Raw genomic sequence first — 23,894 nt, 5'->3', positions numbered from 1 at the left:
CACAAGAAAGTTATTACCTTTTTTTTTTTCTTAAAAATTATTTTTAAAATTTGTTTTATGGTCAATTGAACTCTTTGAAGTCCACACTTTATATAAAAAGAAAAGAAAAACTGCTCGAAAAGGCTGGATTGGGTGGTTCGAAAATTTCATATTTTCATTTAAGGGACAAGTAGAGGGCTGTGATTGGACGGTTCAAATTTTACCATGAGTCCCGTCGGCTCTCCACATCGAACATTTATATTTTAAATGGCGCTACTTTCCCACCAGGGGAGACTTCCGGGGCATATGCGTCATTTCGCATTAGAGCTTTTCAAATAAACCTTGCGCACTCCAAGGTGTCTCCGCCTCTCTCCAATTCAGATCCACTGCGACTGTACAGGTGTTCAAGTACAGCCCTGCAACTTGCACAACTGTAAGGGTATTTCCGTGTATATTGCGAACTCAGAGGGCATTTTGCGATTATTTAATTACAATATATCCATGCGAAGACCCAACTTTGCCATCCACAAAGCCCCCATTTTTCCCCTAAGGCAACGAGCGACGACTCCGAGCGCAAAACAATACGGGACAAGAGAGAGATTAGAGAGAGAGAGAGAGAGAGAGAGAGAGAGAGAGCGAGAGAGAGAGAGATCGCAACCAGAAGAGAGAGAGAGAGAGAGAGAGGGACGGAGAGTGAGGGGAGGGGGAGAGAGAATCGGCATTAATGGCGGAAGGGCAAAACCCGCGGAAGTCAAACGAAGAGAGTGTGAAGCTGTTCGTTGGTCAGGTCCCCAAGCACATGACCGAAGCTCAGCTTCTTGCAATGTTCAAGGAGTTTGCTCTAGTAGACGAGGTCAACATAATCAAAGACAAGACCACGCGAGCTTCCCGAGGTTCGCCACTAGACACGCTCGAATCTCTGCCTCCTCCTCCCTCCCTCCGCCCTTTTCTCACTCTGTCTTTCAATTTTATTTTCTTCGCATTTTGAATTCTCTGTGGGCTATTCTTTTTCGGATCGATTTGAGCGGTTTCTCTTCGATCTGGCTGGAGATTTGTTGGGTTTCAATGTGTGTGTTGTTGTTCAAAACCCTAATTTTTGTTTCTTCTTGGTTTTGCTTGCTGCAGGGTGTTGTTTTCTTATATGCCCTTCGAGGCAGGAAGCGGACAAAGCAGTCAATGCGTGTCACAACAAGCGGACGCTTCCTGGGGTTAGTGGAACTTTGATCTCTCTTTACTCTTTAGCATTGTGATAAAATGCTGCGAGTAATTATGCTTTTGTAGTGTTAATTATTGCTCTCGATGACAAATGATTAGTGCAACATTGTTGATCTTGACCACCAGTGACTTTTGTGAAAAATCAGTTATTGTCTGATATTAACAATTCGCTAGCTGTATTTTGGTACTGAACTGGCAGTGACATCTTGAACTTTTCACAACTCGCATTATTTTACTTTAAGCAGACACAAACATAATACAGTTGTAGACTCATTATACTATATATGGACTCTGCTGTAGCTAAGGTGTCCCGGTGAAATCTCTGGCAGGTCTAAAAGTTGGTGGGAATAATAATAATAATAATAATAATAATGATGATGATGATGATGATAATTCTCTTTAAAATACTTAAAATGGTAAAAATGGCTTTAATTTCGCTCTAATATGAAATGAACAGAAGAAAAAAAGTGACTTTCAAGGCTAGATTTTTATGCTGGGAATCCTATGCTTGAGACAGGATGTTGCCTTGGATGGTCAATAAATAGGTTTGAATGTTTTATGGGTATAATAGATTTTTAGGGAATTTCAAATTTCTGTCACATAAGATTACCAGTATGAACCAAATAGTGGCGTCAAAGATTCTTTACGCAAGCTCCTAAGAAACCTTGAAGATTTACCAAGGCAAACAGCTAGTTGGTCATTCTTGTAACTGAATATAGGCAGCATTAAAAATTTGCATGTTTTTTTTTTTTTGGAGAATGAAAGAAAATAAATGTTGTTAGATATCTGGAGAATATATGGGAGAAGCTTTTTTTTAAGTACTGATCAACAGATAATTACTCTGAAAAGAACATGAAATCCTAGAGGAACTGGATCGATATTTGATTCAGCCTCAAAACGGTCTGAAACTATAAATAGTAATGTATAAATGTGTTCCACCAATGACAAATATGGGAAGGAAGGACTGTAATTTTTTAATGATACATCGGGTATAATTGAGCGAGTCACTATTTTTTACTAGTCCAAATAAAAAAATGTTAGCCTAACCTTGCATACAAGAAAGATGCTTTTTTTTTTTGCGCAATTTAATTTTAGAAATCATTTCATACAATTTTACTTGTAAGAAATATTGAATTACCCATATAAACTATATTTATTTGGGGACAATTTCTGGCAGCTTGGTTCAAATAATTGATTTTGACCTTTGCCTTTCCTTTCAAGATATTGAAACACTCTCAAAACATCCAGAAATGAAGGAAAATTATTTTCTGGGACACAAAGTAATGATTGAATGAGTGAAATAGAAATTTAGATGTAATTGTCAGTTCAACTGACTGTGACAGCAATTTATTTCACTCCAAAATCCCTGTCTGGTTATACAATTATAAGAAATCAAGTGTGTGGGATCTGGAGAGTGATTCGTGATTGTGAAGCATAATATCATTTTTGAAATGCAAAGAAGAGTGAAAATATGATAAATCAAAGTTTTAAAATGTCACTAATTTTATGATTTTGAATTGAAACAGCAACTCTGTTAAACTTTAGATATGCTTTTAAGTGCATCCATTTTTTTTTTTTTTTGTATAGCTAGTGTTATGACATACCAAAGTTTTAAGAGGTGCCTAATGAGGAATGTCACAAGCCTATTGTGAATTTTTTTTTATATAAACATATATAAATAATTAGATGTATGTTGGAAAATAAGTAAAAAAAAATAGAAATATTACTAGGAAAAAATTGAAAAAAATTAAAAATATATATATTTAAACTACTAGCTGTTCTCTAAGCATGCATGCTTAATTTCATTCAAGTAAATCATAATAAGAGATATCGTGACATTACAAAATTCAAATTATTTTCATGATCCGAGAGGCAACTTTCATCGGAAAATTTTACGGCCTCTTTAGTTGTGGGCAACAATTTCTGTTTTCATTCAGTTTTTTAATAAGTTAGCAAAATTGTCACCATGTTTTTTAGTTCTCGAACATTTATATGTAAAGGGCAGCCTAGTGCATGAAGCGCCCATGTAGGCGGGGTCTATGGAAGGGGCGGATCACGATGAATCTATAGTACGGAGCCTTACCTTGCATTTTTGCAAGAGGCTGTTTCTAGGCCTCGAGCCCATGACCTTTAGGTTGCACATCAACAACTTTGCCTTTGCACCTAGGTTCCCCTTCTAACATTTATATGTAGAAGTTAGAAAACAATAAGATCTTTTCTGAGTTTCCTATAAAAATATAGGAAAATTGGAAAAAAGGGCTGTACGTTTGTAATTATTTGGAAAACTGTAATTGGAAAAAGAAAACTCTATTCCAGAACTAAATAGGCCTGTAGATCCAAGAGTTTAGAGATTCACTCAGGTTATAACATTCCTTAATTTTGAAATATGTACATCTGATTAAATTTTCTGCCTGACTTAAATTTAACAAACACAAAATGCGTAAGCCTCAACTGGATAAGTGCAAAAGGTGTATATTTTGAGCAAATGCTGAAGCAATGCTATATTTGTCTTCTAGGAGTTTGATATTTTAAATTATGCTTGGGGGCATTTCAGGCCTGCCTTAAGACGAGCCTTGATTGCACCTTTTTAAAACATTGTGACTCACTATCTGCCATTACTCTCCATAATATTGTACAAGTAATGGTAATCACTTACATGACAAAGAAAAGTGATAGGTGTAATTCCAATGATTAATATCAATCTATGGTTTTCATTTTACTATAAATATTTATTTCAATCTCATCAAATTATGTTTATCCAATATCAAATAAGGAAAAAAACTAATGCTGTTATCTACTTACTGGCCACCACCATAGACCCAGGCTTGTATTTGTAAAGAAGCATTCTATATTTTGTTTCTTTATTGCCATGTGGTGAATTCATTTTGTGCTCTCTTTGATTTTTTTCTTTTATGTCCAATTCAGTCATCAAGCCCACTGCAAGTGAAGTATGCAGATGGTGAATTGGAAAGGCTAGGTATGGTATCTTTCCTTAATTTGAATGGATGTCTTTTCCATACCGTTACTTGTTGTGTTGAAAGTTCCTGTTCCCTATTGAATGCTCTTTTCTTTTAGCATATCTAATTACTTATATATCATTGTTTCATGTACCTCGTTTAGCAATTTTCATTCTCTCTGTAATCCAGAACATAAACTTTTTGTTGGTATGCTTCCAAAGAATGTTTCTGAAGCTGAAGTTTCCGATCTATTCTCTAAGCATGGAACAATAAAAGAATTACAAATTCTACGAGGTTCTCCACAGACAAGCAAAGGTATGTGTTTTACATTTCTTCTAACATAGTAGTCAAATTTCCCTAACGGTTCTTCAACAAGCCGACTGTTGAATCTCTGTCTTCATAGGTTGTGTTAATTTGTAAACTAATATATTCAGAACTGGAATTGATTGAAAAATGTTATTGTAATTTTATTTGTCTTGATTATTGCAGGATGTGCTTTTCTTAAATATGAAACGAAAGAACAAGCCCTTGCAGCTTTGGAGGCCATCAATGGAAAGTATAAGATGGAGGTTTGTGTTTCTTTATAAGTTTATGCGGATGAGAAGTTCTTTATTTCACGTCTTGAATGATATGTGATGATTTTCAATATGTAATGCTATAAATCTGCCCTTCTCCAAGTGTTGTATACATTATCATTGTGTTGCATGTTGCAATGTGATGATCGTACCATAAACATTGTAACCTGCTGGATATTCAAACTGCATTTGGTTCCAAATTCTAGTCTGCCATAAAGTTGTTGGGTGTTGGAGACCATAAGCTTATAATAATATTATGTGCATATCTCATGCTCATACCCTGGTGATTAATATATGCCTTTTATACTTAAAGTCCCAAAGGAAGATTAGGTAAGGTGTGGATATATGATATGCCTGCCCTTGCATATTTTATTCAATCATATTGCTGTGCTAAACAGAAAAATCTGATGCTCAAACAGACTGTAGTGAAAATTTCTCCCATGCCGGCCAAATTAGAAGTTGAATTTTAAAAGCATTCTTCTTTTGGATCTTTGGGGGGTGTCAGGGTCATCTTTAAGCACCACTTAATTAGTTTTTAAATTTTTCAATGATGGGTAAACTGGGATTTTTGTCCTCCTACATTTCAAGTTGCCATTTTGAATTGGCATAGTTCCTGTTCCTTGTTGCAGAAACGTTACTTGGTAGACTGGGATAGGAAAAGGGTCACTATATGGCACATGCTCTAAAAGGGGTTGCTTATACCGATGTATAAACAAAAATGTCAATAGCTTACATATTTAGCTGAGGGTGTTGTGGTGTTTCTAAATTTAAAAGAATTTTTTTTAAGGAAGTGTATTAACTATTAAATAATTGAATATGGCATTATAATGCAATGATGCAATTATGTTGAATTAAAACTTCAGACACCAGGTTTAGTGTTGCGGGATGAAAATCATGTTTCAGGATGTTAGTACCCAATGTTTTGAAAGGTTGAATTAAGGCTCGCCTCAAGGTACGGCATGCCTAAAATGCATTGAGGCTCAATTTAAAATACCAAATTCTAAAAAGGCTAACACATTACATGTGAGGCTTACACATTTTTACAAAATGCACACCTTTTGGACCTTTTTAGTTGAGGCTTACACATTTTGGGTGTGTGATTCTCAAGTAAGAATTGGTTAAAAAATTTTAACTGCATGGTTGTGTAAAAGGAATGTCATAATACAAGTTGATTTCTAGAACTATTGGACCTCAATATTTCCAAAATAATTAAGAGTTGTATCTTAGATCATGAAAATAGTATGAACTTTGTAATATTATAGCTATCTCTTGTCATGATTTATGTCATATATTCAAATTAGCAATTTGAAGGGGAGCTTAGGCGCAACGGTGAGGTTGTCACCGTGTGACCTGGAGGTCACGGGTTCAAGGTGTGGAAACAGGCTCTTGCAAAAATGCAAGGTAGGACTGTGTACTATAGACCCATTGTGGTCCGCCCCTTCCCCGGGCCTTGCATATGCGGGAGCTTTATGTATTGGGCTGCCTTTTATTCAAGTTAGCAATTTTTGAATGGCCAACAAAGTGTTTGCGAAGTATATAAAATTTTTATTTCTTATGTTATTTGTGTTTTTCTTGAGTTTTCCTTATTTTTAATATATAAAATTTATTGACATATTTTTATCTTAAAAACAAAATTCTGAAAGGTTTATGCCCCAATGCCTTTCCTCTTAAGGGTTAAAATGCTTCACCTTATGCCTTTGCCTTTTAAAATGTTGTCTGTACCAATTCACAGCTCATGATTCGCTAGGGTATTAGCATTTTCTGCTATGGTATTAAGCTGCTTTGATACTAAAATTAGTGCAGGTCAAAAAAAGTAGTAGCTAGTAGACAAAATAAGAAAAGTTGGCTGTTAACAGAGAGTTACAACAGTTGCATAGAAAGAAAGGGTTAAGTTCTTAGCAAACACTTTTAACACTTTTGATAGGAATTAGTCATTTAAAGGAAGCTCCGAATAAAGCAAAGACATCTCATTCTGCCTTCTAGAATAATTAAGTAGTTGAAGGAAAAAATTATCTTGAGTTTGGAATTCGAAAGCTAGCTTTGTCTATGTTATTAGGAGGATTCCTAAGTTTCTCTGTTTTTTTTTTTTTTTTTTTTAAATTTTAAAAAGGAAAGTTTATATTTATTTAATTATAAGGGTAAAATGCACATTATATGTTTGAGAACATTCCTTAAAAATAGGAAGTTAATTTCTTAGCATGCCTTATAAGGAGTCTGGGAGCTGTGGAGTGCATCCCTCTAATTAGCCTAATATACTAGATTTTTATTTTATTTTATTTATTTTTTATATTTATTATTTTTTTTTCCAGGTCCCTTAAAAATATTCTTTAAAGTGAGAAATTTTCTTCCAGCTTCCTTACAAATGCCTCATTTTAACAGTGTCCTTAAGTTTCATCGCCAATGATTCACGTCCATGGACTCCTGACAACAAATGTCCTCTAACAAGTGGACAACTTCTCTGATCTGGTCTTTCTGCAATTCATCCGAATCATTTTAGGCTGTAATTGAGGCCCACATGACCATGTAAAAAATGCACTTAACATCTATTCAATTATAGAATCTCTTGATGTTTAAATTCTGATTGCGTTCAATTCCTAATTTTATAGGATATTTTACTCTATATTGTGGTTATTGCTATCCAACAATTGGGATTTCAAATTTTGTTTTGATTTATGCCTGTCCTCTAGTATATACATGCATTTACTGGTTGACTGATAGGCCATCTGATTTATATATTTGGTTTTATTAGGGATCCAGTGTTCCTTTAGTTGTCAAATGGGCAGACACAGAAAAGGAAAGGCAAGCTCGGAGGGCTCAGAAAGCTCAATCACAGGGTTCTCATTTGCCAAATACTAATTCGACACAGCATCCTTCTTTATTTGGAGCTTTTCCAATGGGTTATGTCCCCCCATATAATGGGTATGGGTATCAGGTTGGTTCATATTTTTAACATTTGCCTGCTTTTCACATCATGCAATGGATAAAAACTAACTCACGGTTACATGCTACCCTATTCTAACTGGTCTTTGACTACAAATGTTGTAATCCATTATTTAAAACCTTTTAGATCTATGCCTTTGTTTCTTTTTTTCTCTTTTTTCAGTCCCTACTGTTTCACTGTATCATATTAGAGTTCAGAGTTTCATTATCATCTCCTTCTCTTCCTAGGCCCCTGGAACTTATGGACTCATGCAGTACCGCCTGCCACCAATGCAGAATCAACCGGCTTTCCATAACATGGTTCCTACAATAAACCAAGGAAATGCATTACGTGGAATGGCGCCTGATATTTCCCCTGGTATGGCCCCTAGAAGCTATGCTATATCATCCGGAAGTTATATGGGCTCTGCTTATCCTGCAGTGCCTGGCCTTCAGTATCCCATGGCATATCCTGGAGGAATGATGAGTCACAGGCCATTGAGTGGTTCTCCTGGTTCAGTGCCACCTGCAGTCACAAACAGTAACTCTGGAACATCGTCAGGTGCCAGTTCGAGTTCTGGGAGTCAGGCTGAAGGTCTGCTATTTTGCTTCTCTTGGTGTTATTGTATTTGCATGCAAGGTTTTATGGTATTGAGCTGCTAAATCATTTATCTTTTCTCAATTTAGGTCCTCCTGGGGCTAATCTATTCATTTACCACATACCTCAAGAATTTGGTGATCAAGAGCTTGCAAATGCTTTTCAAGCATTTGGCAGGGTCTTGAGTGCTAAGGTCTTTGTTGACAAAGCAACTGGTGTTAGCAAATGTTTTGGTAAGCACATTTTAAATTTTCCTTTGAATCTGAAGTGTTTGAGTTTTATGCTTCTATAATAAACCTCTATTTGCAGGATTTGTCAGTTATGATTCACCTGCAGCTGCTCAATCTGCCATTAGTGTGATGAATGGATGCCAATTAGGTGGTAAGAAGTTGAAGGTTCAACTGAAGAGAGACAACAAACAGAATAAACCATACTGACTTGAAGGTAAGTTAGGAAGGAAGCAGAATCCCCTACGGTATGTGGTTGCATGCACCTGGCCATATGGGAGTTACTGCAGTATCATGAACGTGGGGTGGATTGGAGATAATCGTTAAATGCAATACTCCATCCTACTTCTTGTTGCCATGTGGGATTGAAATCCTCGTAACTTGTAATTCTTGGTGCATTTCGTGCCGACACAATTTGTAATCTGTGTATCATGGTTTATTAAGACATTAATTAAAAATTTATTGATTTTTACCTTGGGAACTTCTGGTGTTGCAATAATTTAATGGAACATCCATGCGATTTTTTTTTTTGCCTTTCCGTTAATAGCCTTGGTTTTTACTTTTGGTGGTTCCTTCTGTTTCTTTTTTGCCCTGCCTTTAATCCAGTGCTGTGCCAAATATACTTCAAAAGTATTAGTATTGTTTTCTTCTGCATAGTGTGAGTCCTCAGTGCACCATACTGCTCTTCTTCCCTCTGTATTCCTGAAGACATTTTTTGCCCAAATATATTAGTGTACCTGTAATTTACTGTAGATTTTGTTTCCTTCACAAGAAATCTTCCTGTTCAATGTTCAAGCAATGTCATAAAGTGGGGTAACCAAAGCCGTGTGAAGTGCTTGTTCATTGTAATGTTTCTGTCGGAAGCATGTTTTTGTGTGCTGTTTTTCAGGGATTTGCACAATCTATGTGCATGTTGATATGCTGCCCATTTCCACTGTGGTACTCTTTCCCTGATTTTTTTGCTCATGCACTCCAAGATTCAGATTTTTATGGTCAGGTTTTGCTTGAATCGTGCCGTTCATCAATGGATTTCCTATTTATCTTTGCATCTTTTATTTTGCGAACCTTACTAACTGGTGTGGATTTTATGAATTTGAGATCTTGGGATTGATTTGCAACTCATCCAGCACCCGGATTTCTTCTTGGCTATTGATTTCAGGATCTTGGACATGCCTTTCCTGGAAAATTCATTTGGTTTTTGATTCGGGTATTATTGATCCAGCCTTTTTATAATATATATTTTGCATGTATCTTCTTTCTGCTCCTAGTAAATATTTATGCTCACAAATGGTGTACTTATTCTTAGATTCAATATTTCAGGACCCCTTGCAGCTTCCATTGTTGATGAGCAAGATTGTTGTACCCTATATAACCGCGAAGAAGGAATGCTGGGGTGTTATACCATTCAGAAGTATGCACGTGGAATGTACGGTGCCACCTGTCCTGGGCAGGATAGTCTTGTACTAGAGCACCTCTATTCATAGGGATTTAGATCTCGCCCAGCAACAGTTACGTTGATCATGATAAGTCTCTAATTTCTTGCCTTGATGTATGCTTCTTCACTCCTTTGAAAGATTGGCCAGTGACATATCTTTCTTTCAGCTTTTATCTTCCAATTTCACACTTAGGGGTTCATGACATTTGAATGAGTCTTGTATTGAAATTGAAATACTAGATAGCTACTTTTAAGTGTGATCAATTGCGTAATGCTATAATGTAGAGTTCATGTTTCTGAGCTCTTTTTGTTCTTTCTTACAAACTATGAATTTTGACAATTTTGTGTGGAACATCTGGTCACAGAAACCCACCACAAATAACACATCTTGCAGTCAGGCAAGGGTTTTTCCATCAAATTTGCTTTCTTGAGGGTTGTACTGATCTAATGGGAAGGGTTTTACACTAAAAAATAAAGGTCATATGTCCAAGTCATGGAGACAGTCCTCTGAATGTGGAGGTAAGGGCTGTAAGGCTACATACATACTCATGCCCTCCCTAGACCCCCAAATTGGCATCGGAGCATTGGGTAAAAATGACCTACTAGAGCAATTGAGGGGCTCAACTTGAGGCTGAATCACTATAAGCATTTAATTGTTCAGTTCTATCTATTTTTTAAGTTCTGTCTAACTAGACTTTAATTGCATGTTTTGTAGATAGGAAAGGATTGGAATCAAGTAGAATGAAATTGAATTATCACTTGATTTTTTTTCATTCTCTCCACTCAAATTTTCAATTCACTCCATTCCAATCCATTCCATGCCACAAACCAAACGTGACATAAATCCTGTATCAACTCCTGGGTTTGAGGTCCATTATACTTGGAGGATGACTTAAGTGTCTGTTTAAGGCAATCTTCATGGTGTCAAATTTTGCTTAATATAAGGTAATGTGGGGCAAGTGTTGGAGTATTGACTGTGTAGGGAGTCAACCTCATTGTTGATTTCAAACAACTGTCATGCATGGAAAAAAATTTACCTTCTATAGATTTACATTTAAATGTTATCGAGGAAGGGTATTGTAGGACAAAGTATGATGATATTTAAGTAGGGGTGAGCATAATTCAGTTAAAACTGAATAACCGAGTAAATTCGGTCAGTTCAGTTCAGTTAAAAATTTATTTAGTTCGGTTCAATTTTCATTTTCGTTGAATTTCGGTTTTAGGTTTTCGATTTTCGGTTTGGTTAATTCAATTAACCGAATTAGCTGAATAGTATAAATTAATAATAAATAATTATATATATTATATATTAAAATCTTTTATATATTATATACACTAAAATTTTATTTATTTTATATATATATATATTAAAATTTTATACATATTATGTATATTAGTTATATTCTATATATATTAAAAATATTTATTATATATATATATATATATATATTCAAATATTAAATCGGTTAAAATCAGTTAACCGATTTAACCAAAATCTGGTTTGGTCAGTTTTGAGTTCAATTAAATGTGAAATTTCAGTTAGTTCAGTTCATGAGATTTTTTAACCAAAAATTTTCAGTTAAATCAGTTAATTAACTGAACCGCATGAATGGTCACCCCTAATCTAAGCACATGATGGTGGCCTAATGTTAGCAGCTTACTCCCTTGTGGTTTGGAGGATAGACAGCCATGAGTTTGAACCCCATGAACCAAACAGGTCAGAATGCAACCAGAAGATGGTATGTGGACTTGGACATCCTATTTTTTCCACAGTAATCCACATTGCATTTAAAATAACAATGTTTAAAATGTCGAGCCTTTTTTTGAGATAAGTATGACTTATGATTCCATAGTATTTTACTGATGATGGACATCTAGTCATCTACCATAAAATGCACAATGTCAATGTTCAGTGCATGTCCGTAGGCAAGAAACAGCTGTTAAAAAATGCAAAAAGAAAAGTATTGAACTCTTCTTTGCAGATGGAAACCTAATATTCAAAAGATTGTTCAGCATTTTCTTGAGGCATCCACTATCATGATATTCAATGACCTGGTGGCAGATATAACCAATTTAATCTTCGGTTACATGGCCTTTTTTCTTTTTCCTCTATAGTGTAGACTTTACTTTTGGTATATGGCTTTGCACTAGGCTGATCATTCATCTCAAATTGAGTTGGTTCCCCTTTCAACCCTATGTTCTTTTTTACCCATTATCATGACATTAGTGATCTTCAATTTCCCTTCAAAACTTCAAGAAAAATTCCTAGTTATACTTCAAGAAAAAATTCCTAGTTATCAATTTGATTATTCCTCAACCTAATGATGATCAGAGAATTGTTCTCAACACCTCTCTCATTATGTGAGTGTGCTCATGAGAAGTGATAATTGACAAGCAATAACTACCATGAGTTACTGTTCTGGATTTTGCATACAGAGGCAGTGACTACAAGCTACTTCGCCAAACTTTTTTCTCTCTCAACCATATTGATTATAGATGTTAAGTCATTGCCTGTCCTAAAAACTTGAGTTAGTTTGTGTGCCAACAATACATATCATGCCTTTAACAATAGAAATAAAATATGCATTTTTTAGAGTAGCAGTGTTATTGAAAAGAAAATTATCACACTGCTTTGTGTTTTTTACTTGAATGGAATTGCTTATATTTTCACTTACTATTTGAGAGCAACTAACAATGAAGACGATAACGATATAGCTTATGCCATAAAATTATAACATCATTACTTTTCAATTTTTTAGATACATGATCTAATTAAATGATCTTGACTCTAAACCCGTTAGTTGAAATTATGAGAGATGGTTATGTTTGTCTTGTTGGTATTTCCATAATGATTGATACTTAGTTAAAATTTTAGAAGTTCCACATGTTGAAATTTTCATTTACTTTTTCCCTGTGGTGTTTTACTTCCTAGAAAAAATGCTTGAGTAAACCTTGGCCATTTATTGATCAAATGGTCCATACTAATCCATAAGTAAATGGCATAAAGAAGCAACCAACATTGCTTCTTGTTAAATTTTTGGTGTGAAATCTGACCTGGTGTCTCTCACATTGACATCTGGCTCAGTTTTCCTGCCAAAACCCAAACACTGCTTTACATATTCTCTCCATTGAAATTAAAAACAAAAATATCATTCAGTACCCATGTTACTCCAAAACCCCCAAGAACCCCTTTCAAAACCACAACTCAGAACCACAACTGCTGCATGGCATTGTCAAAAGAAAAGTTAAGAAGATTGCGAAGCCTCTATGAATTGAACCAGGATCAGTGTCTTTTCCCAATAAGATGAGTTCTGGTTAGCAGGTCTCTGGAGCTTGGAAGCCAGATTGAAAGCCCTATTGGTAGCTCAATCAAGCTCTCTAAAAGTAAGATGCTTTAAAATTTGAGAAAAGAGTGCAAAATATATTACTTCACAACTTTAGTTAATTCATTTTATGACTCTTTGTTTTTGAGGTGTGGGATGTTGTGCTAGTTTTTAGATAGCATGGACAGGTCAATTCATTTGCTTCAGATGAAGGGCTTGATGTTGAGTCGTACAAACATTTGCAAGAAAAATTTAATGTTTACTGAGAGTTACTGGTTTTTGACTAAATAGAATTTCCCAAAATTTTTAATCCCATGTTTGGATGCTGAGAAACTGTGAAATAAAATAACTAAAAGCTCAAGAACCTAAGACAGTTTATTTTTGGCATGGCGTAGAGTCGTAGAATAATCTTTTGGCATTGTTGGATCCTAGATAATGAAATTATTTAGAATGTAAAGTATTTATATCTTTTATCTTGTTTACTCTGCTTCCAAGAAAGCAGTTTTTGAGGAGTTTGTGTTCAAGTGGGGACTTTTTGTTTAGTTTTTTGTCTCTTGGATTTTCTCAGCTTTCAATTGGAGCAGTGTTCAGGGAGTTTGTGTTGTTCCATTTGAGATTGTTTTTATTATAATTTCCCCCCTGTAATTTCTTTGTGAATGATACATTAAGCCTTTAAGTGCATTCAAAGATTATATTGCCCAAGGCAATTGAGGTAAAGCTTCTAATGCCTGATGAGCCAAAAAAATACATGAAGCCAGATTCAAATTGCATTGAAGACTAATGCAATATATAAGAAAAACTTGAAATTACAAAGCAGTACTTCGCATTTGAGGAAGGTCTACCAATCCTGACTACTATATTTTTGTAAAAGCCCATCCTGAGGTATATTTTAGTTATATTTGTTGGATGTTTCGACCATGATTGGTGATGATTTGCATTCTATTATTTAGTGTGTAGAGTCTTGGTTAATATTTAATACTTACATCGATAATATTCAAGTTTTAAAATATTTAATTTGATAAGGATTCATGTGGCTGGGCTAAGTTTAAGCTGTTATCAAGTTTGGACACAAATAGGCAGTTTGAGCAATGGCTAAAATTGTGATTCTTCAGCGTGATGGTACATTTGAGTTGGCCTATGTTTGCTATTGGATTAGCACTCAAATGGAATTTGGGATGGGGATGGCTTTGTTTTGATAGCATAACCGGCTGATTCTCTTTTCCTAGACCCTACTTTATGAGGGGATTTTTGGATCTTGACAAATCATCTCATCTTAAACTTCTTTAGGGCAATTATGCTTGGTTGATAATATTATTATTAACCACCAGTTTTTTCTTCAAATGCTGTGAAAACAACCTAGCTGAGTCTTTTGTCACAGGTGACCCCAACTAAACTGTAAAATATTTTGATGAGCAGAAAAATGTGCTTTTCTTTTTTCCTTTGATAATTCTGCTATGAGATGCCCACATCTTCAGCTTAGGTTAATCATTCATAACTTCTGCTTTTTGATTATGAATTTTCCTTGTTTCAGACTTGTACAATGTTTCGTTTGCCTATTTGTTCTCCTCACTTTTATTTATAACGTTGTTTCACTAATAATGCTATTACTGTGTTCAGGGTGATGATGTTCCAGGGAAATGCTGCTGGACCATTCAATCGATCAGAGCAAAATGCACGTTTAACTGCAAAAGGGCATTCCAACACATCCCTGCTGCCTAAGACATCTAAGGATGTAAAATCAGAGCAACAGGCTGCTGTAGCATCCCATGTCAATTTTATGCAGGCATTTCTCAAAAAAAAAATGGAGCAATGCAGCCAAAAGCTGTTTTAAAAGCTTTTCTCCAGTTAAGTCTACCAGTTCTCAGGTGCCTCGGTGAAATCCGTACAGTAAAAACCATTCCTTTATTTATTTCAATCCTATGTTTAAATCATCTTCAAAATCTGCCACTCGGAAAAAAATTATTAACCATTTGGGGCATTTCCATCTCCTTTACTGCGGTCTGGCCTGCCTGCAACCCCAAGCTAAGAGATCTTGTAACCCTTTACCAGCTTATCAAATTCTTAGTTTTGTATGCTTTGAAGTTTGAACTGATTTGCCTACTTGCTTTTGTTTCGATTAAACTTGAAAAGTGCTAAACTGGGATAAAAATTATGTTCCATCCGCATTTGGTGTTCGTGATTTAAACAGCTTTGATAGACGAGTTATCCGCACCAAACAAATATGTAATCATATTTTCTTGCATTTTGAAGTCCAGCATTTAGTGTTGAGATGTTACGAATTCTCTTCTGCTTTGTATAAGCAGGTTGTGTAACCCTTTTGCTGGACATGATATTTTGGAGTTGTAAATCAGCCTTGGTTTTGTTTCATGAAAGGTTTATGAATATGTTGCTTCCGATATCTTTATTTTTATGGCATTTAGGTTATGTTTGGTTTAGTTACAATTAGTTATACAAAAGATTGTGACTATAAAGCAAATAATAATGTAAAGCAATTAGTTAAAAGTTGGTTTTCTTCATCCATTTCTGCTGCATATCTGGAATAACCCCATATTGGGAGTCTCGAGTTCTGAATTAAGATTTGAACCTGCGTGAATTTGAATAAAATGTATATTAATTTTCTTCAAAGTTTATATAAATTTGAAAAAAAAAAGAAAAACCTGAATCAAGCTTCCAAACACAACCATCCACCATGTTAATAGATGGTACTTCACCAAAGATGGTTGCTATATACGAGCTTATGCTGATCTATTCAGAAAACTACTGGGGTTGCATTCACACAGAGAAAATGGTGACAATCACAATTAAAGATTAATGATGAGTTACATGATTCAAGTGCCTTTTCTAAAATATATTTAACCGATGTTTAGAAGCATAAAATTTAAATTTTGGACAAAATACAATATAAAATTATATTGATATTACGTATAGAAGTATAGATTTTGGGTCTTGTTGCATTTGATCCAAATCTATATAAATTCAAATTCAATCTCTCTTAAACATAGGATGAGTATTATTAATTCACACAAATTTAAATCAAATGTTCGAAATCTCTGCAAAACACAATTTAGAGTGTGGTCATCAAATCATAATCCATTCTCTTGATGTATACAAACAACTTTTACAATATAAGTGCCTGTTTTGGCTTAACCAATTATCCATCTATATTTCAAAGTCTTATTCATCGAACTTCCAAGCCCTATATGGGAAAATTCATGAGGGAAGCTCGTAAGCAACGCATTGAGCATTTGAAAATAGCTTTGCAACTGTTGAAATAGAATTCACGGTGGCAGAGGAAAGAAAGTATTTGAAATGGAATATTTGAGTCAGATTTCTACTAATCCTTAAAACATCCAAGCAATTCCGCAGTGGCCTATACCCAAAATAGCCAAGCACTTGGGGCTTTTTTTTAGAGCAATCAATGTATAGGTGGCATAGGATTTTACTATTTTTTAATTCTCTTTTTTATTAAAACTTTTTTTGGACTTATTGCAGTAGGGTAACGTCAGCACGACGTCACCTGCCATGTGACAAAGCACGATAAGGCTTTTGATGCGGATCGTGGATCATCCAGAGAAAACACACATTGGATAGCCAGGATCATGCCATGTCGCTACTCAAACATGCGATCCTAACTATGCCACGTGTCACCGTCCATACGGTGACACATGTTCTACTAATTTTTTTTGAGAATTTATTATAAAAAGTTTTTTTTTCCCTTTTCTTCTCTTTTCTCCTTTCTTTTCTTTTCCTTTTCTTCTCCCGAACCCTCTCTAACCTCTCTATCTGCCTCTCTCTCTCTTCTCCCTGCTTCTCTCTCTCTCTCTCTCTCTCTCTCACACACACACACACACACACACACAATTTCTTCTTTGATCTATTCTCTCTTTTTCTCCCTCAAATCTCATTTTCTTTTACTTTTATGAATCACATCCCTCCCCTTTCTTATTATGTAGGTCTAAGTAATGCCAAACATGTTAGAGAGCTCACCCTTCAAACCATGGTTTAGATTAATTAAAGGTAAAAGCCTAACCTTCCTCTTCCTTTGTAATTTTCTTATTTGTTTCTTGTTCCCTGCTATTTTCATTATTTTTCTTGCATTTTCTTGGTGTTCCTTACATGCCAAACATAGTTGATGTGTGCTTCGGTTAACTTAACCTAGGTCAAGGGGTTGGGTTTCAGGCTAGCTTTTGGATTGATTTGGTTGGGTTAATTGGGCTAAGCTCAGTTCGGGCTTGGTTTATTTTTTGTTTGGGATGAATTAACTCAAGCCCAATTATGGTTGGTCTGGGTAGCACGAGAATGGGTTTGGGTTTAAATTGGGCTAACTTAAAAGGCTAGTTAGGACCTAGGCTTGGCCTCAAGGCTAATAGGCTAAAGAGTTTGATTAGGCTTAATTGGGTTGTGTGTTGAATGGTTTTTAAATAAGCCCAATTGGGCCTGTTGGGCTTTGTGGAGCCTAATTGCTTTTGATATGGATGATGACCCGACCTTTTGTTTAATGAGAGATTTCTATCATAAGGCTTAGTCCATGGAGCGAAAGCTTGGACCAATAGGAAATCCCTGTGCGCAACGGGATCTGAGAAAAATTTTTTGGGCACGTTTTGTAGCCCATTGGGAATCCTGTACGCAGCATATAAAACTATTGTTTTTGGTGATTAGGTTTAGCCATTGTTTTGAGAGCGAGAGAGAAAAAACATTGTATAGCCGCACTCTCTGTTTTTCTTCCTGATATAGTGAAATCTTTGCAACTCCGTGGACGTAAGCAAAATTTCCAAACCACGTAAATTTTGTCGTGCGTGTGATTATTTTTCTTTGGTGTGGATTGTTTTCTTTTATTTTTTGTTTCTCACAAGATTTGGAAATTTCGTGTTAATTCCCTACAGGGTCTTGGTAAGATTAGATGGGCCTTAGGACAATGTGTTAGCTGTCATTGGGTTTGAGCCCAATTGGGCCTTAAGGCATTTGGGTTCTAGGGTTTTAAACTAATGGATCCAGGTCAAAGTTGACTTGGATTCTGGGTTTTCCGGTGTCAAAGTTGACTTGGATCTTTGGTCTTCTAGTCAATTGATTTGGATACGGGTCAAGTTGACCTGAGTCTCTAGGTTGAATCTGGGTTATTCGAATCCGGGTTATTGGATCTAGATTTGGATATAGGAATTCGGGTTTTCGGGTTAAACTTTTCAAACTTGGGTCAACACTTGAGTGTGTTCATTCAAAATTCCTAGAATTTAGTTTGAATTTTAACTTTTGAAAATTACTAACTCCTTTAAATTTTGAATTTACTGAATCTATCTAAACTCATTCTCCATTTATACATGAACAATTTAATCACAAAACATAATTTAAAGAAAAGGATACCAACCTATTTTATTTCTCTATTTCTAAATCCTCCAATCTGCAAGTAGGCTTCCTTTTTACCCAAACTCCCCTGTCTCCACTGCCAAGCTCTTTTTCAGTTTTTGCAAGTCAAGGCCATCGGTCTTCAGCCCTTCTTTGATCTTTCAATCTCAATCACTTGGTTTTTCCTCACCTGTTGGAATTGGTATGATCCTAAGAGGGGGGGGGGGGGGGGAGGGTGGTGAATTGGACATTTAAAACTTTTTCACTAATTTAAACAATTACGCCAATTCACCACATCTCATATCTCATTCAAAATAAAACATGTATGTAAAGTAAGTGAGCAATGTGTGCATACATACACATGTGCTACATATCTCATTTAAATTGATTTTATGTGCATAACAAAACATGAACAAGCATACACATATTGAAATTAAAGTGCGGAAAGTAAATGAGATAAGAAGAGATAGACACACGATATTTGTTATCAAGGTTCGGCCAAACCAGCCTACGTCCCAGCCTTGGGCATACACCCTAAGGATTACACTATCCTTGCTTACTTAAACGAGTGAAGTAGAAGCCGTTAAAACCTTTCCTTACGGGGCAAGGTAAACCCCAGCTCAAATTCCAGGCTGAGCCCAACTAGTCTCCCTTACGGGGTGGAGATTCCCCAGTTCAATTTTCGGGTTGAACAGAACCAGTCTCACTTAGGGGGCTGAGACTTCTCAGTTCAATTAATGGGATGAATCCAACTGGTACATAAAAATATTTTTGTATATAAAAATGCTTCTGAAACATATAAGAAGAAATGTACACGTTTAAGCTCTAAATAGATGCACTCTAATATGATATGCAATTAATGCTCAAGTAGAGTAAGAGTGTTTTTCAAAATAATATTTCAACCTTTGAAAGTAATTTGTATGATGAATGCTCAAAGATTTTGACCATAACAAAATATTCTCCCAAAAATATTTTTCAAAGAATAATCGGAGAACTTAGGGTTTTGGTTTTTCAAATGATTTTTGCAAGATAAAATTTTTCTATGAAAGCATAAATGCAAGAAGTAAATGTCCTAAAATAAAGATGCTCTCTTTTAAAAGATTTTCCAAAGAATAATAAAGAGAGTTGGAGAGATTAAAACATTTTTCTCCAAAGAAAAAATTTTTGCATTAAAAATGGTTTGGGGGAACTTTAATTAACAAAATAATTTGAGAGGATTTTAAAGTTAATCAAAGTTACTAATCTAAGTTATGAAAGGGGTATTTATAGTTTTTCAACAAAATATGACCGTTGGGGACTTATTGGAAATTTTAGAAAAGTTTAATTAAAATTTAATCCTAATTACCCTTAATTACCTGTAGTAAAAATGTGGCAACCCGAGAGGTTCGGTTATCCGGTCCTTAGGGACGGTCGCCCGAGCAGACATAGATAAAAAAGTTATTTTTTCAAGTTTGGGTGCTCGAGGGAAGGTTCGGGTGGCTAGGCCAAGACTATTTTCCAAACGCTCGAGGTTCGGTCACTCGGTTATCAGTTTGGTCTGCCAAACTTCATACTTAGGTCACTCGAGCCTATTTTGAACTAAAAGTTCGGTCGCTCGAGGAAAGTGGAAAGTAACTTTTAAGCATTCGGTCAATTGGGGGCAGTTAGTTCAATTTAAGTTCGGTCGCTCGGGTCTTAGTCAACTTGTTGACTTTTTGGCTAATAGAGTGTTCGGTTGGCTGAGGGCTGTAACACATAAATAGTTCGGTCGCCCGAGGTTTTCAATTAAGCCTACTTCGGTTGACCGAAGTTAGTCCTAAGGTTTGTCTATGGCCTTTGGTTCCCTATGGTCAAATTACGGTCATTTGAGTATTCAAATCATATCATGCATATGTACATTATTATAGACTAAATAAAAAATAAAATGTAATAAAAATTAAAATCAAAATGTTTTCTTCTTTTGTTTTTCATTTTCCATGGAATTCATCATGAGTGTGTGAGCTTTATGTTCCTACTGACTTCCATTTTTCGGTATCTTATATTCGAGCTGAAATGATAATCTCTTTACGCCTTAAATGCACACATAAGATACTGGTGGTTTGTCAGCATCAAAATATCGGACTCAAAAAGCCAACATCATCTCTTAGTATTCAATTTTCTCTCAAAAATATTTCTTAATAACCAGCTCCTCTCTAAATTTCCTTCCCTTAAATTTTGTTTTTTTTTGTTTTTTCAATGGCCAATTCCTTCTCCCAGTTGTCCCAATTATTCTCTCTAATTTGCTTCCCCTTCACTCTTTTGAAAATCTCTATTTATAGGCCAAGAGAAGCATTTCCAATTAAGTTTGATTAAACAAATCAAACTTAATGAATCAATCAAATATAAAAGTCTAATTGATCAATTAATTTGAATTTGTCCAATCAATTATAAAATCTAATTGATCAATTAATTTGAATCAATCCATCAAATTCAAAGTTAATTGGTTAATTTTATTCTAATTTATTAATTGAAACTCTCTTGTGTGTGTGTGTGTGTGTGTGTGTGCTGGTGCAAGCATGAAGGTGCTGGCCCACAAGACTTGTTTTTTTACATTTTTTTTATTTTTATTTTTTTCATTTTCCATGTATTCAATTTTTCATATTTTTTATGTATTCAATTTTTTTTTTTATTTTAAATTATACAAAATAAGTATGAATTAATTGGGATGGTCCAATTTCTGTTATCTAGCGCCTCGAACAAAATGGGGTGTCTACACCTTGGTCGGCGTTGTACTTTACAGAGTTGGTTTATCTATTAAAAATGCAGATTGAAATCTTGTTATAACTTTTCAATTCACTTTGTATGGATCTTATTTTTGTTTAGGGAACATAAGTTTAACAAAAAGATAGCAATTTTTATTAAAGTTTTTAAATTTCTAAGACCCCCCCCCTTGATATTTTAAGAATTTTAGAAACATTTTTTTAGGGTTTGTCAAAAGAATGCAAACCTCCTTTTATATTTTTTAAAAAGATCAAGAGACATCTATGATATTTTTGAATCGCGAGAATATATCAATAAAATTTTTGAAACCTTGGAGGAAATCAATAGAATTTTTAAAGCCTCAAAGGATTTATTCTTGTAGCATGTCTTTTTCTTTTTGTATTTTATTTTTCCCATAATCCTAATTTAGTAAAAAAATTATTATTTATTATCTATTATCAAAGTACCTATTATTTATTATTCAACAATAAGATTTTATGAGGATCACATCAGCCAGGCAGGACCCCACGCCGTGATACACGCCTCGGCCGCCATTCATCGCCGCCGCCTGTAGTCTCCGGTCCACTCCCAAGTGGAGAAAAATTAGAAAAAAATTAGGTCCTCTAAGTCTAGGAAGACCTAAAATTTTCTCCACCCACCTTTGGCCCTTTCCGTCTTAGTTGCCTTCCCTCACGCTATAATCACAAAAATTCAATTGACTAATTTCTCAATAAAATGATAATTTTACTCTTCCAATTAATTTTCGTAAAATAAATTAATAAAATGACATTATTTTAATAAATTAAGTTGAAAAGTTGATCCGTTGATTGCAGTATATTTTGAAAATTAAACTTAAAAGTAAATTGAACATCTAGTGACTATGTTTGATATGCTACTTGAATTTAAAAATGTAGACACCTCATTTTATTGAGGGATCAAATATAACAAAAGAGGATACTTCTGTTGTTATTATTACACTGTGTATACAAATATAGCAAAGAAAATGCAACAAAAAAGGGAATTTAGTAGAGGAAAAAAAAGAAATACAATACAAAAAAATAAAAAAATAAATGCAAAAAATGGAGGGGAAGACAGAAGTCTTGGAACACAGTTGACACTTGCATGTCTGTATGCTACACAGAGAAAATTGTGTTGGAATTTGTGTATTCCCAGGAGGGGAGAGGGGTGAATTGAAATTTTAAAACTTTCTTCCTAGGTATAACTAATCCAACAATAGTATATCACAACCTAAGATCTGTCTAGAACAAATACCAATTACCAAACAAGAATTTAATTGAACAGATAATCAAGGCAAGTATAGCAGACTCAGTTAATCCCAATCAATCACAATATTTAAATCATGCACACATTCATAATACATTAAATATAAACAAACATGTGCAGGAAATTAAAGTGCAGGAATTAAAGAGTATATACAAGATATGTTATCAGGGTTCGGCCAATATTGCCTACGTCCTCGCCTCAGTTCGCAAGTTCGAGGATTCCATTAATGCTCACTTAACGGGTGGAGCGACATCGTTTATAACACCAGGTCAAATTACCAGAGTTGACCTCATCCTTTACAAACTCTCCTTACGGGGCGGAGAATACCCATCTCAGGCCACGCCTGAACTACAACAAATAGTCAAACAATTTCGTGTACAATTTTAATGTTTCTAACTCAAGCAGATTTGTACAATATTACGATCTAAAATATATGTACTCACAAATGATAAGATTTAATGCTCAACCTTTGATTCAAGATATTATATTTAATGAACAAATAATCAAAGGAAGTTTAACACAACCCAAATTAAATATCTCAAAGATTGTTTATCAAATAAGTGTGAGAGATATTTGGAACTAGCTTTTTGAAAAATATAGTTCACAATGGCACAAAACAACAAGCCCTTGAATCTTGCAACCAAGATGCAAGACACACAAGCTCTAGAGAGTTTTCCTTAAAGAAGATTTATGATTTAAATCACCAAGGAAAACTCAAGCTCACTCTCAATAAAAAAATATCAATCAAACAATTTGAGAGTGTAAGCTAAAATGAACCTCTAAAATATTCTTACCAAAGGAATTTTAGCAAGAAGAACAAGTGAGAATAGGATTTTTGGCTTGTAAGACGTGAAAAGAGTATTTGGAGTTTCAGAGAATTTTATGCTAATTATATTTGCTAATCTCTCTTTAATCTTCCCAAATGAAGTAGTATATATAGACATTCATAAAAATATAACCGTTGAGGGACATAGAAGTCTTTTTAGAAAAGATTAATGAAGGTTAAATAAAATTAACCTTGTTTTACAGCAGTTAAAAATGTTCAACCTGAGAGGTTTCGATCGACTATATTTTAAGTTCGGTCGGCCCAATTGCCAAGTTCAGTCGACTGAAGCATTTTTGAACTGAAAGTTCGGTCGACTGAAACAAAGTGATTTTCAAACCCTTCGAGGTTCGGTTGGTTGTATCTGAGTTCGGTCTGCTATACTTTATGGTTTGGTCGACTCAATCAAAAATGAACTAGAAGTTCATTTGACTAAGTTGTTAGAGAGCAAACACGTGTGAGTTCGGTCAACTGAGAAAAATACGTTAAAAAAGATTCAGT

General features: G+C 34.9%; 1 protein-coding gene across 1 annotated transcript; it reads left to right on the top strand.

Annotated features, from left to right (window-relative positions):
• The first annotated feature begins 501 nt into the window (after positions 1-501).
• Positions 502-8,997, top strand: LOC131156319 (RNA-binding protein BRN1). Its single transcript, XM_058109907.1, has 9 exons — positions 502-872; positions 1,105-1,187; positions 4,120-4,171; positions 4,341-4,466; positions 4,641-4,720; positions 7,476-7,658; positions 7,895-8,240; positions 8,333-8,476; positions 8,553-8,997. Exons 1-9 carry the CDS (start codon positions 704-706, stop codon positions 8,678-8,680), a joined length of 1,311 nt encoding a protein of 436 aa, XP_057965890.1. The 5' UTR covers positions 502-703; the 3' UTR covers positions 8,681-8,997.
• Positions 8,998-23,894: the final 14,897 nt, after the last annotated feature.

The sequence above is a fragment of the Malania oleifera genome, chromosome 5, assembly GCF_029873635.1.
Source record: "Malania oleifera isolate guangnan ecotype guangnan chromosome 5, ASM2987363v1, whole genome shotgun sequence".
In the NCBI taxonomy this organism is placed as follows: Eukaryota; Viridiplantae; Streptophyta; class Magnoliopsida; order Santalales; family Ximeniaceae; genus Malania; species Malania oleifera.
The sequence above is the reverse complement of the archived record's forward strand: the minus strand, read 5'-3'. Positions and strand labels throughout refer to the sequence as shown.